Consider the following 14,450-nt stretch of genomic DNA (forward strand, 5'->3'; position numbering starts at 1 on the left):
GTTTGCAATTTATGTTGTAGTTCTGATTTTTTGATGTAACCTATATTATTTTTGGATAAATGAGAGAAATGAAGAACCAACTTCTTCATGCAAAATTTCTTTGTGCTAGATCAAAAACCGTATATAGAATAGCTTTATTATACTAGCTATCCTTGGTGCTAGATACAGAGTGGCCCAAAAACCTTGTATTTTCGGTTCATTTTTCAGTTTTCAGCTATTTCTGCCAAACCCAGCAGTAATCGGACAGAAAACTTTGCTCTCGCTTCTTTTTAATTATACAATTCTGAACAAAATGAGATCATTCGGAACTCTTTATCTCCAATGAGTACTGAGTTATGATTTTTCAAAAATGAGTAAAATTTGAAGAAAAATCAATTCTGATGAATTTTAGTTTTTGATCAATAATATCTTCCGAATGTTACTATTTAGATGTATAGTTCAAAATCCCTCTGGGCGTATTTTTGTGCTCTACAATCTGAGATCAGGTGGAGCACTCTATCCCATATAGATTTCCAGGTACACCTGACAACAATGCTCCTTGTATTGTGAAAAACACCTAATTTTCAGCTTTAACTATTATCACCAACTACATTGTCCTCACATTGATATTTCGTACAATAACATAAGTTCATGAGATTATGTTCTATAAGAATCACCCATTCGATGCACTTCATTTCAGTATTTCCTAGTGGAGAGGGACACCTCATAGGGACAACATACGGACACCTCAAGGATCAAAATTTCTAACACATAACTTTTGACACAATGTTCAGATTTCATCGTACTACACATCATTCTTCCTGTCAAAGCGGTGCAAAATCATGCATCATATAAGTCAAATTCGGTCGAAAAATGGAAAATTTATTTTTGAGTGTACTTAAGCCCTTATTGAAAATTGCTGTACTCTGTGGTACTGGTGGCGGTGAGATGACCAGTTTCTTTGAGTTGTTTTGATCATCACATTTTCTAGTGCCACCTTGATAAACTTTGTGTTTCAAGTGTTCTTTATTGTACATTTATTGGCAGTAGCACCACTTTTTGAGACAATAGCCCTTATTCACGTGTTTGCCTGTTAGATATTATTGATTATGTTCAAGAAAGGTATCTAAAGCTATTTACTTATATTGAAACACAACTATTTGATAATGAACCATATAATCTATTGGGACTGAACATCCTGTGCCAGTACACCGATATAATAAAATCAAAAAATTACAGTGATCATGGATAATAAAATACAAATTCACATGTGTCTAAAAACAAGATCATATTTTACAAATTTAATACTTAGTTTAACATGATTACAAATTGAATTGATCCCACCCAATTCTACTGTACTATTTTTCAATACTTTCATCGTTGACACTTTAAATTTTCACCCACAACCCCATTTTCAATAAACATAAAACACCTCCATTTTCCTAGCATCCTCCAGACAGAAGAGTCAGTCTCCCCTCTCTTGCAAGCATGAATACAGACTTACTCCAACCCATTCTTTCTTTCTTCATTTTCAGCAACACTTCTTTCAATTTATAATAAATATTTTTTGTCAATTACATTACTATTTTACTTTATATTTAATTTTAATAGAATCTACAAAATTACGATTTGTATAATTAAAAATGATCAACTCCTGTTTTTTTACATTTTCCAGTAGGTGAGAATTTCAAATTGTTATTACCTCTGTTGTTGTAATAAAGTCTTACAATATTTTCTCTTCTTAATTAATCCTATTATACAATTTTGTAACATCACATATCGTTGATGAATCTATCCAGCATGAGGCTGGATTGATTGAATTGGATAATATAAAATGCAGAATATGCATTTTTTAACATTATATAGATTTATATTTACTACAATTTTATTAATACCTCTATTCAAATGTTTAATGTGACGTTAAGTCTAGAAGACAATGACTGATCCACAAGATAAAGAAGTGAGCTCCAACATATTGTTGACTAATTTTGGAAAATTCGAATGGTCTTAAGTTGAAAAATAATATCAAGTGAATTCACTGAGAAGATATAAGTAGATTATAAGAAAACAGTCTTATTAGAAATCCTATTTCCAAAAGACTTATGATATAAAGGTGAGTACATTTTATTTTTGCTTTTTTATTATATTTCAATTGGTGTATTCAAAATATCTATAGTTGAACTGGTTCAGATACTGTTAGACTAGTTAAATATTGGTTGAAGAAGGTCAACTTTTAGGCGAAATTTGGGGTTTAGTTTGCCTCTGTATGGAAATTATTCAGAATAATGATGCAAATGAAATGCAAAATAAGATAAAACTTATGTAGCCTATTTTATCGAATAAAACATAATCAACCTTGTTTGAAATAAATACGTTCTGAATATTCATTTGTTGCAGATTGTGCAGGTGCAGCCAACATGCCTCAATGCTACAAAAGATCGTTAGGAAGCAGAAACTGGAATGATTTCCAATAAAAAATATTATTCGCCATTTTTTCAAAGTGGATTTTTTTGTATTAAATGTTATTTTAATTATTTGAAAGTTTTACACTTAGTTTCACTCTGTCTAGCACTTGAAAATGAACTTATTGAATCTATAAATATTTTCAAAGTCAAATAGTCACCCAACCCATGGGTAACAATAATTATGTCTCTTTAACATTATATATATATATATATATATATATATATATATATATATATATATATATATATTATATATATATATATATATTTATTTATTACACTGAAGAAGAATATTCATATTAGAGAATACTCTGAACATTTGTAAAATACAATAAAAAATATTGCTAGTGATTTCTTCAAACTTGAGCATTGATTGCTAGCTATTTAAAATTTCAACTGCCAAATATTGGTACAAAGTGACTCGGTTTACTGGTACCTAGCCTACTAAATAATGTTTTACGTAAAGTTGGAGGATTATTAACTTATCAATAGAATGAACACTGACTCATTAATTGCTATTTTTATAGTTATAAAGTATGGAATTTAAAAGTAGAGTATGGTACTATATATTGGAAAAATGTCCATTGTATTTTATTAAACGTATTTATTATTTTAAAAATAATATTGATAAACTAAGGCCCACTATAGATATAGAACCTTCAATAGGTGGATACAAAAATAAAATGATCTAATATTTTTACCGTTATTGTAATATAAAAACTATAATACTACAAAACTACAAAAGTTACAAAACAGACTAACTGGCTACACTCGAATAATTACTGGAATACAGTAGGCATATCTGAAATTTTCTTCTCAGTTTCTCAAAGGCTGCTGTAATTCAATATACAGTATGAATAGAGTGTTGTCTTCATCAAGGTAATTTGAATATCATTGATGTAAAGAGCTGATTTTGTTTGAAGGCAACACGCTTGTATTTCAAACTATTCAAACCATCACTTTTGTATCTATACTGTGTTGCTCCCAATAAACCCCACCTGGAAAATATAGATAATTTTCATTAACTTCACATGATATGAAGTAAATCTAGCCTATCAACATAATCTTGAACTTGAAAACAGTGTTTACTACTACAGTAGTAGTATTATACCATCCCCTTATTCCCTAATTCCCCTTATTGATACAGTTTGAAGGAAAGCGTGTGAGCTCTTGCCTCAGGTATAAATGGTGGAGGAGGAAAGTGTACAGCTGATCCTCTCTGGTGTACGGTAACACGTAAAATGGCTGATCTACTGAATCCAACATTTTATATCCAATAAAAGTACTCATGCAAACTTCTCAAATTTTATATTAATTTTGATCTGATTTGAGTTTTATAATTGATAAAATTTTCTGAAATATGTAGGCAAATATCTAATATCCCAATATATTATAAACCAGGCGCGGATCCAGGGGGGTAGGCGATAGCCCCCCACTTTCCGAGTGGTGTTTGAAAAATCTACAGTTACTTTAGTCCAGTCAATATATTGACTATGAAAAAATATATAAAAGGGGGTGTGCTTGCATTTTATATTATAGTTCTGATTTTTCAATAGATTGTTTTGATACATAAAAGAAGTCCAGAACCAATCATTTCAGGCAAAATTTCCTTGTGCTAGTTACACGATGGCCCAAAAAACCTTTTATTCTTGGTTCAGTTTTCGGTTATTTCCCCCAAATCCTGACACAAAAATCAGTTTTTCTACAACTGTGCATAAAAAAAGAATCTACACACTCAATTCTCCTCGTAAAACAGCTTATTTCTGAGGAGAATCTACTTTTTCGCTCGCCGCGCATGCACAGTAGATTTACTATACGCTCCCAAATCATTCGCACATGCGCAGAAGAGTTTCTTTACGCTTCCTAATCAGCTGATTGTAAGAAGCTCGCCAAAAAGTCAGATCTTAACCTAAAAAGTCGGTAATTGTAACTCCGCCGAAAGAAGTAATTTAACAGGTTTGGGCAGTTGTAGAAAAAATGTTGTATGTAATTCGCGAGTAATGCTTCTTTATCTCTCTTGCAAAATTATTGTGCTCCGCTTCGCGTCGTGTGATAACTATTTTGCGCGAGCGATGAAGTCGCGCATTACGCTCTTAATACATAAATAGCTATTTCACCTTTTTTGGATCATTAAATTGTTAGTATGGGTTCTCCATTGTTGAGCTTGCACATAGTAGTAATGTTAAAAAATATAATACCGAATCAAAGCTAGTACAAACAGGACCTATGACTGCAGACAAAATAAATAAATTTAGAAATTCGTTGTATAGTACTGACTGCTCTGATATATAAAGTAAAAAAGAACCAGCTAAAGAATTGTTTTCATATTTCTTTTCTATAACATTCCTGAAAGAGCTTGTAAAGTTTCCTACAATAGAGGCAAGCAGAATAAGAAAAACAGTTGGTACAGTTCACAGTTGGCAGCCCTAAAGCAGTGAATGTTTTTACTAATGAGTCTAAATGATAAGTTCAAAACTGCCGAAACAAAATCTGCTTATATAGAATGTAGAAATAGTTATAAGAAATCAATAAGAGAAGCAAAAAAAATCTATAATGCTGAATACATTGAAAAATCAAAAAACATGTGTCAGGCTGCATGGAAAATTATAAACACAGTTGCTGATAATAATATTGATGCTAGAAAGAGTGTTCCTCTGCATCCAGATGTTCTAAACAATTATTTTATTCAGTCTGTTGAAGATATTCAAGACTCATTGAATGGACCAGGTAGATTGTCATTGGATCTAGAATCTGTTAAGGGACCCAGTTTGACTGCTAACTTTAATTTCTGTGAAGTGCTCCCTGAACATGTGTCAGACACATTGTCAAAGGTTTTAAATCTTCTAATAGCTGTGATATTCACGGCATGTCTGTCAACTTATTAAAGGAGGTGATAGATAGTTTTGTGAAGCCTCTTACACATTGTCTAAATAAATGCTTAGCGGAAGGAGTATTTCCAGAGGAGCTCAAGAAGTCGAGGGTGGTGCCTATTTACAAAGAGGGTGTTAGAGATTGTCCAGGTAGTTATAGACCAATATCCATTGTACCTGTTCTAGCAAAAATACTTGAAATTATAGTATATAATCAACTGTCTGAACATTTTGAGCGTTTAAATATTATAGCACCTTCTCAATTTGGCTTTAGAAAAAATAAATCTACTGTAGATGCTCTTCTCAAATTAACTAAGAGTGTATTGCAAGCATTTGAACAGGGAAACTATGCTCTGGACACCTTCTGTGACATAAGTAAGGGATTCGACTGTGTTGATCATACGATTCTTTTGGAAAAGATGAGCTATTATGGAACAGGTCAGAATGCTCTCAAATTTTTAAAGTCCTACCTAATGAATCGTAGTCAACTAGTAACTGTAGGTAGCATTAGCAACAAGTCGTCGTTGTTGAAGGTTGAGTCGGATGTGCCACAAGGCTCGATACTTGGTCCTTTCTTATTTTTGGTTGCGATCAATGACATTTCAGCTTTTGTTAAGACTGATACAATTTTGTATCAAAAAATACCAGGAAAGCAAACACACTATGGAAAAAGCATCTCTATGGTTCAATGCAAATAGCTTTGTTCTTAATAACAGTAAAACTGAACAACTTAATTTTTATTTAAAAAGAGGACCTCCAGTGAATAATCCAGAAAGTGTGAAATTTTTAGGGATTCATATGGACTCAAAGCTCACATATCAAATATGTCAGCTCAACGCTTAGCAGAGTAATTCATTTGCTCAGAAGTCTATCCGGTGTAGTACCTATGAAATATTTAAGAACGGCCTATTTTTCTTTCTTTCATAGTATAATATCTTATGGCCTTATCCTTTGGGGTAATGCTTCTCAGATCAATGATGTTCTACTCATTCAAAAGAAAGCTTTAAGAATTATAACTAACTCATCATATCTTGAGCATTGCAAACCATTGTTCATTAATCAAAAAATTCGAACTGTGATAAACTTGTAGGTATATATTATGTCCTAATTTATACTCATAAGAACCTATCCTGTCTGCAGTTAAGAAGTGATGTTCATTCAATTAACACTAGGTACAGAAATCGCATTGATATACAGCACCAAAGACTGACAAAATCTCTTAATAGTTTTAGAGATCACAGGACAAAAACTGTTCAACAAACTGCCTTCCCATTTACATAATGTGTCACAAAAGATATTTAAACAAAAGATATATAGTTGGCTAGTATTAAATCCGTTTTATAAATTGACTGAATTCGATGAGTGCCTAGTAAATATATGTTACTAAATTAGTACCTGTCTATAAGTGTTGGTTAGTCTGATTATCTTGTTATCTAAATTCAACTTCTCTTCATCACTCAACTGTGATACTATAGTAGAAACGTCCAAATGTATTTATTGTTGTTGTTATTGTATTTGTTAATATTAACCATCATTACATGAGCATTGTGTATATACTACTGTAGAAGTGTGTGACTTGAACTTATCGTTGTTATGTTATATATTGACGTTGTCTATGCTGTAAAGGCTTTTCGACAATAAAATTTTATTCATTTATTGTCATCACATTATGATCTCGCACCATGATATAAGTTCATCAGATCATATTCTATGAGAATCACCCGTTAGATGCTCTTAATTTAGTGGAGAGGCGCGCATCAGAGCACCTCACGGATCAAAATTTCAAACACTCATAACTTTAGACACAATGATCGGATCTCATTGTACCACAGTTCATTCTTCTCTGCTCACCAAGAAGGCTCAAAATCATGCACCATTATTCGAATTCGATCGAAAAATATAAAATTCATCCTTGAGTGTAGTTTAACCAGTATTTCAATACACAAAGAAATGACCAATAATTTAGAGCTATATGTATCTCGGTAACCCATTATTATAAATAAGGACTTGATCTTGAGTTTTAGAATTTAATTTTCTCCTCTTTTAATTGCTGTAAATGGAAGAATATGATCGTAATGTAAAATTCAATCATTAAAAAAACGAGAGCAAATTTTTCTGATCGATTACAGGATTTGGCGGAAATAACTAAAAACTAGAAAATAAGCCGAAAATAAGAGGTTTTTGGGTCACACTGTAACTAGCACAAGGGGAATTTTCCATGAAATACTTGGTTCTGGATTTCTCTAATGTATCCAAACAATATTTTAAAAAATCAGAACTACAATTTAAAATGCAAGCACCAATGTATAATATAGTGACTGGACTACTATTGTAGTTACAGAAAAAAGTATCATGACCTTGACATTCAAATGAACAAATTCATTTTGATAATGTAATTATTGTTTATTGTTGGTTATCCATCTTGTTTTCACTATTATTATTACTATTAAATTTTGTAAAACTTCAAAGTGAAAAAACACTCACATTCTTTGATTATGGCCACATCAAAGAATGTGAGTGTTTTTTACTTTCCTTGCCCTACTACCATAGGTAAGGAAAGTATTGCTTTCCAAAAAAATTACTTACTTACTTACTCACTCCGTGGTGCTACAGCCCGTTTAGGGACTTGACCTCCTCTATGATGCCTTTCCATTCCTCTCTGTCGCCAGTTCTTCTTCAACCTCGGACACCCAGCCTCCTCAAATCTTGTTCCACATCTTCTAGCCAGCGTTATCGTGGGCATCCTCGTAGTCTCCTTCCTCCTGGATTTTCTCTGAAGACCTTCTTTACTGCTCTTGAGTCACTCATCCTTTCTACGTGACCTAACCAACTCAGTCGCCTGTATTTTATTTCGTTAACAATTTATGTTTTTTGGTATAGGTCATGTAACTCTTGATTTGTCCTTATTCTCCACTCCCCATTGTTACAGACTGGTACGTAAATCTTTCTCAATACTTTCCGTTCCCAAGTACTCAAGAGATCTTCATCTTTCTTTGTGAGAACCCAGGACTCTGCGCCATACAACACAACTGGTTTTATTATTGTTTCATAAATTTTAATTTTCAACTTCTTCGTTAGCACTTTGGATCTAAGGAATTGGCTTAGGGCAAAATAGCACTTATTACCTGCAGCTATCTTTGCTTTTATATCGACTTGGACGTTGTTGTCATCAGTGTTTACAGAGCCAAGGTATTTAAATTCTGCTACCTTTCCAAAAACAAAGTTCTCTATATTTATTTCTGTGTCACCTGCTTGTCGTGTTCTGCTGCTGGCCATATATTTCGTTTTGCCGTAATTTATTCTAAGTCCTATTTGTTCTGATGTTTCATTTAGCTGAGTAAATGCAGTTTCCAAACTTTGTCTATTTCGTGCTATCAAAACTACATCATCAGCGTATGCCATGCATTGGATCATCCTATTCATAGTCGTTCCCCTTGGGTTGATGGTGATCCCTCTAATAACCTTTTCTAGACTTATATTGAAAAGCATGGCTGAAAGTACATCTCCTTGCCTGAGCCCTGTATTTGCTAAGAAGTCATTTGACAGTATTACTTGAACTTTAACTCTATACCTGGTGCTGTGCATAGTCATTTTAGTGAGACGTACAAGTTTCAGTGGGGTTCCGAATTCTATCATGATTTCAAATAGCTTATTTCTTTGGACACTATCAAAAGCTTGCTGATAATCAATATACAGTTGGTGCAGATTCACGTTATATTCGTAACACTTTTCCATGATGATGCGTATCGTGAGAAAATGATCTGTACAGGACCTGTCTTTCCTGAAGCCGCATTGGTAGTCACCGAGTATTTCATCAATGTAAGGCTTCAATCTGAAAGAAATTATTTTCTATAAAATTATAATAAATAAATCAATTATAGAAATAAATTATTTTCTAAAAATTAGAGGCCCTATAAAATTGATCGCCTCTAATCCTTCTTCCACTGGATTTTGATTCAACAAGTCGCAGAAGTACTCTTTCCAGCGGTCCATTATTTGCCTTTCCCCACTCCTAATAAATTTCCTTGCTTGTCTTGACAGGAAGATGTCCTAGGTTGAAATCCAGCCTTCCTGACATCTCTTGCCGTGGCAAATTCCATAATTTCTTCTATTTTAGCTTTTTCATACTGTCTTTTCTCTTGACGGCATAGTGTACTGGCATATATCCGTTTCTCTTGGAAAGTTACTGTAGTAGCTCTTGTTCTGCGACTTATCATTCTCATTCTGGCCACATTCCTTTGATCCAATGCTTTCAAACATTCATCATCCATCCATACATTTCTCTTGTCCTGTTTTTTGTATCCAATTGTTTCTTGTGCAGATTCTGTAACAGCTTGCTTAATATTCTTCCACTGCTCCTCCACTGAAACACTCCCTCCACCTTGCATTCTCTCTATTTTTCCACCAATTTTTGACTGTACCTCTCTCGTAGTTCTTCATCTTTTATCAGTTTCTCACTGTCGAATTTCTTTTGGCTCACTCCTTGAAATTTCTTCATATTATTTATTCTTTGCCTGTATTTGATTTTAACAAGATAGTGATCTGTATCACAGTCCACACCTCGGTAACTTTTCACATCCAATATGTCAGTGCCATGCCTCTTATCAATTAAAACGTGGGCGATTTGGTTTCGTGTTACTCCATCTGGTGAGCACCAAGTCATCTTATGAATGTCCTTGTGCTTGAAGTAAGTACTACTAACTGTAATATTTTTGCCACTGGCAAAGTCTATCACACAAAGTCCATTGGCATTACTCTCTTCATGTAAGCTGTGTATGCCTATTACTGGTCTAAAACATATTTCTCTACCAATTTTAGCATTGAAGTCACCGAGGACGATTTTTGCATCATGATCAGGTACTTTTCTATATATTTCTTCTAAATTCTCATAGAATGCATCTTTATCGTTTCCATCGGCTTCATTGGTTGGTGCATGTACACTGATCAAAGTTATATTGAAAAATTTTTCTCTTATTCGTATCACACAAATTCTCTCATTGACAGCATTGAAATCCATTACTCTATCCTTATATTTTCTATCTACAAGGAATCCTGTCCCAAAGTTATTTTGCGCATGACCACTGTAAAACAAGGTATGATTTCCCAGGTCCATCATTCCATTCCCTTTCCATCTTATTTCCTGCAGAGCAGCAATTCCCACTCCATACTTTTCCATCACATTCCGTAGCACGGCAGCGTTTCCCGCCCTATTCAGAGTTCTAACATTCCAGGTGGCAAGGAATAAATCTCCGTCTCTTCTGTTTTTCTTACGTTTTTCCGTCATCCTATTTCTGTCATTGGGTATCAGTTCATTTTTCCTTTTATTCCGGTCCGGTTGCAAGGCATTTGTAGGTTTCGTAACAATAAGCTTTTTGCAGGGCAGGGGTGTTGGCCCTGCGCCCAACCCCCAATCTGGAAGACCAAGGTTCTCTGTTGGGGTTTTCCTTCCTTTAGTCGAAGGGGTCCCGTCATGAGGGGCCAGACACTCCCCTTCACCTCTTCCCAATTGGGATAGGATTTGCTGGTTGTGTAGAGTAGACAGCTTGAACTGTCAACTGGAGCATTACCTGGTATTTGATGGTAGTACCTATTCGACATTAGTACATAAACGGCTTAGGACCGTCTATGGTGGAGTTCCAAAAAAATTAAGGTACCCCAATTTCAAGTTTTCTATACGTTTAAAGGTTCCCTGAGTCTAAAAACATGATTTTTGGGTGTTGGTCTGTATGTGTGTATGTCTGTGAACACGATAACTCCATTGCTAATTAACCGATTGACTTGAAATTTTAAACTTGAGGTCCTTATACCATGAGGACCCGACAATGAGAAATTCAATAAAATACAATTCAAGATGGCGGAAAAAATGGCGGATAGTTACTAAAAAACCATGTTTTTCACGGTTTTCTCGAAAACGGCTCTAACGATTTTCTTCAAATTTATACCATGGATACCTATTTATAAGCCCTATCAACTGACATGAGTCTCATTCTTGGGAAAATTGCAGGAGCTCCGTAATATTCATGAGAAAAATGACGGATAATCACTAAAAAACCATGTTTTTCACAGTTTTCTCAAAAATGGCTTCAACGATTTTCTTCAAATTTATACCATGAATAAGCCCTATCAACTCAAATGAGTCTCATCTCTGGGAAAATTGCAGGAGATACGTAATATTCTTGAGAAAAATGGCGGATAATTACTAAAAAATCATGTTTTTCACGATTTTCTCAAAAATGACTTGACTGATCTATTTCAACTTCATACCCTGTATAGTTATTTATCAGCTCTATCAACTGACATGAGTCTTTTCCCTTGGAAACAAATGGGGTCCACCCCATCCTTGAGAAATGGACTTTGTAAACTCCTTCTCGTGCATGAGGTAGGTAGGTAGAGCAGTTTATAAAAAGAACACATAGTCAAGATATTTCATCTGTAGAACAGCTGTTTTGACGACTTTAAAAAAATGACGACTGAAAAAAATCATCGAATTTCACAATTTACACAAAGGAAACAGTACTCTGAAAAAAATTATATACGGTATACACATATACAGTAGTCTGATGGTAGTTTCAATTATGTTGCCGCCAATCGTCATTATGTTATTCCTCTATATTATTCTCGTTTAAGAATGAGGCTCACAGTTCAATGAGCAAGGAAAGTTGTGTGAGTGTACCACACCAGATTTTCCACTTTAAAGTTTTACAAAATTTAATAGTAGCAATTATTGTATAAATAAATAAATGAAAAATCCAATCAACTTCAACAAATAAAGCTCGCAAGTGCTGTTTTCGGTTAAAAACTTCAAAAACTTTCCGTTTTCGTGTGGTGGGTTGAGTCGAACGGGGGGGGGGCCTGGACGCCCCCCCAGGTCAGGGTCCTGAATCCGCGCCTGTTATAAACCGACTCAGTTTGGCTAAAAATTATAAAAAGTTGTAGTAGAAAATTCGTATAGTCACCTCTGAGAATTGATATGTTGGCGTTTATGTAACAGCATTGTATATCTAGCATACTTAGGCCATCTTGTAATTTTCATGTTGGCAGCCATTATTCTTCTTGCAGCATCATCATCCTCTCCTCCCCATCCCCAATACAAATTACTGAAGCCATTTATTCTCTCAAATTGACTTTTGGTGAATGCAACGACTCCACCAATTAATAATTTATATGGGAGACTGAAAAAACAGTTCAAATAGCATTAGAGTTATATTTATATCTAGGGTGAAAATACTGCTTTTTCTCCCTGAGGGGAAAGTTTGATTATTCGCCTTGGGCAACAATAAATTCCCCTTACGGAGAAAAGCATTTTTCACTTGTGATGTACCAAAATTTTTCCTCCTCCTACATTTGATAGAAACTGTAAATCAAATAACTTTAATACCGTAACTCACGTTATCGGTGATAATGTTTTCTTTAACAACATAACCTGAAATCTAAAAACTTAAATCTGGTCGTCTGGTTGGCACTGCCAATTGTGCTATCTATCAGAAAAAATTGTAACAATAACTGTAAGACAATAATGTAACAATACTAAGAGTTAGTACAGGAAACTGAGTGACAGGAAGAATAATGGAAAAATACTAAACATGCAGAACGTATTAAAAGTGAAAAGATAGGGAATAATGAGCAAAAAGACGAAATAGCAAAATCATTAGCTGGCGACTCCAGTTTGCATATTTCAAAATTGAATCACAGATGAAAAATATTCGATGGCTTGTATTTTGAATAGAATAAAAACTTGAAAATATGTAGGCTATTCATTTTTTATCACCTACTAATATTATTGAGTATGTAATATTTGTTTTTAATAGCTTCCTAGAGACACGTATTATGGGAGATTACCTGAATAATTGTGAAGATTTATTTATCATACAAACATATTATATTTCATGATTTGATCAAATTTCTGGTTGAGGTATTGAATTCAGTTGGCTCAATGAAAATGGTTGGCAGGCCTGATCTGCTGGTGGAAGTGGTGTCAATGTCGTGTCACCATTTACTTGATAAATGATTAATAAATAATATAAGTTGCTAGAGGCGAAGACAATTCGAGTGTGTGTGGATTTCAAGTATATTTTGTAGTGCTCTGACGCAATTAGTGAGACTTTTGTATTTTCTAAACATTCATGACAGGCGTTTGAATTTCACTAGTGTGTGCGAGGTTAGGTTGAAAAACTTTCAGTGCAAGCAAGATTCACGTTGATTTTAACATTTAAATGAACTTTGACCTTCCTGCCAAAAACCTCTGATCTATAAATTTCCCACGCCCGAACGAAAAGATCCCATTAATCACCGTAGAGCAGCAGCAGAGAGTGAAAGATAACATTCCAACTCCTGACAAGAAGTGAGAAGAATTTTATCTAAATCCACTGTGAGGAAAACAATAATTTCGTTATCTCCACGACCCCGCAACAAAAATATATTCAGGTTGTTGTTATTATTCTAAATACAGTACAAATACGGTTGCTATTACTCCCACGACTTCTCAATTTTTATAAGAAAGTGATTAGACAAAAGATATACGAACTATCATGACAATACTGACGTACAAGAATTCTAGAAATGGATTAGGAGTTTATTATGAAAAACAATGCTACAGGAAAAGTCATCCGCTAATTAATGGCGACGTGGTGTGGAAATGTAGTAATAGGGGTTGTACAGGTTCCATTACAACCGATGCAATGCTTGGAAACGTGAAAATAAGTGTGAAGCATGTCAAGCATACACTACCCCCTGTCCCAACTAATTTCACAAATTAATGTTCAGGCAAAAGGGATATCAATTGAACGTCTGAACAAAGTAGTCAACAGAACACAAAGATTTTCACTCGACTCCAAATTAAATAGTCAACAAGAGTGTAAGCTAAATGATGCAGAGTGTCAAACAGATGATTGTATAGGTACACAAAGAGAAAGAGGAATTGACTGCGCGAATAGATGAGTTACTTTGTCAAAGAGATGCGCTTATCGAGGAAATCAAGAATATGAAAAGTATTAGCAGTAATTCATCTTTAAACCAGAATGATGTTGGAACTCAAATTGAACTGGACACAAATTCTCGAAGTATCAATACGCAAACAGACAACTATTATGGACTGACAACTAAAAAATGCAAGCCGGATTGTGACAGTTTAGATATA

At 34.2% G+C, this 14,450-nt stretch overlaps 1 protein-coding gene across 2 annotated transcripts in view; it reads right to left on the reverse strand.

Moving 5' to 3' along the window:
• Positions 1–756: 756 nt before the first annotated feature.
• The window catches only part of LOC111043540 (beta-1,4-galactosyltransferase 4), a 48,095-nt gene continuing 34,401 nt past the window's right edge, over positions 757–14,450 (reverse strand). The window contains exons 5-6 of one of the 2 annotated variants that reach the window (XM_039425272.1): positions 12,271–12,486; positions 757–3,442 (exon numbers count right to left, since the gene is read on the reverse strand). In XM_039425272.1, the coding sequence (XP_039281206.1) occupies positions 3,319–3,442; positions 12,271–12,486 (340 nt within the window). In that variant the 3' untranslated portion in view covers positions 757–3,318. The remainder of the gene's footprint in view (positions 3,443–12,270; positions 12,487–14,450) is intronic. The other variant, XM_039425273.1, reaches the window with a different exon arrangement.

This window comes from Nilaparvata lugens, chromosome 3, assembly GCF_014356525.2.
Source record: "Nilaparvata lugens isolate BPH chromosome 3, ASM1435652v1, whole genome shotgun sequence".
NCBI lineage: Eukaryota > Metazoa > Arthropoda > Insecta > Hemiptera > Delphacidae > Nilaparvata > Nilaparvata lugens.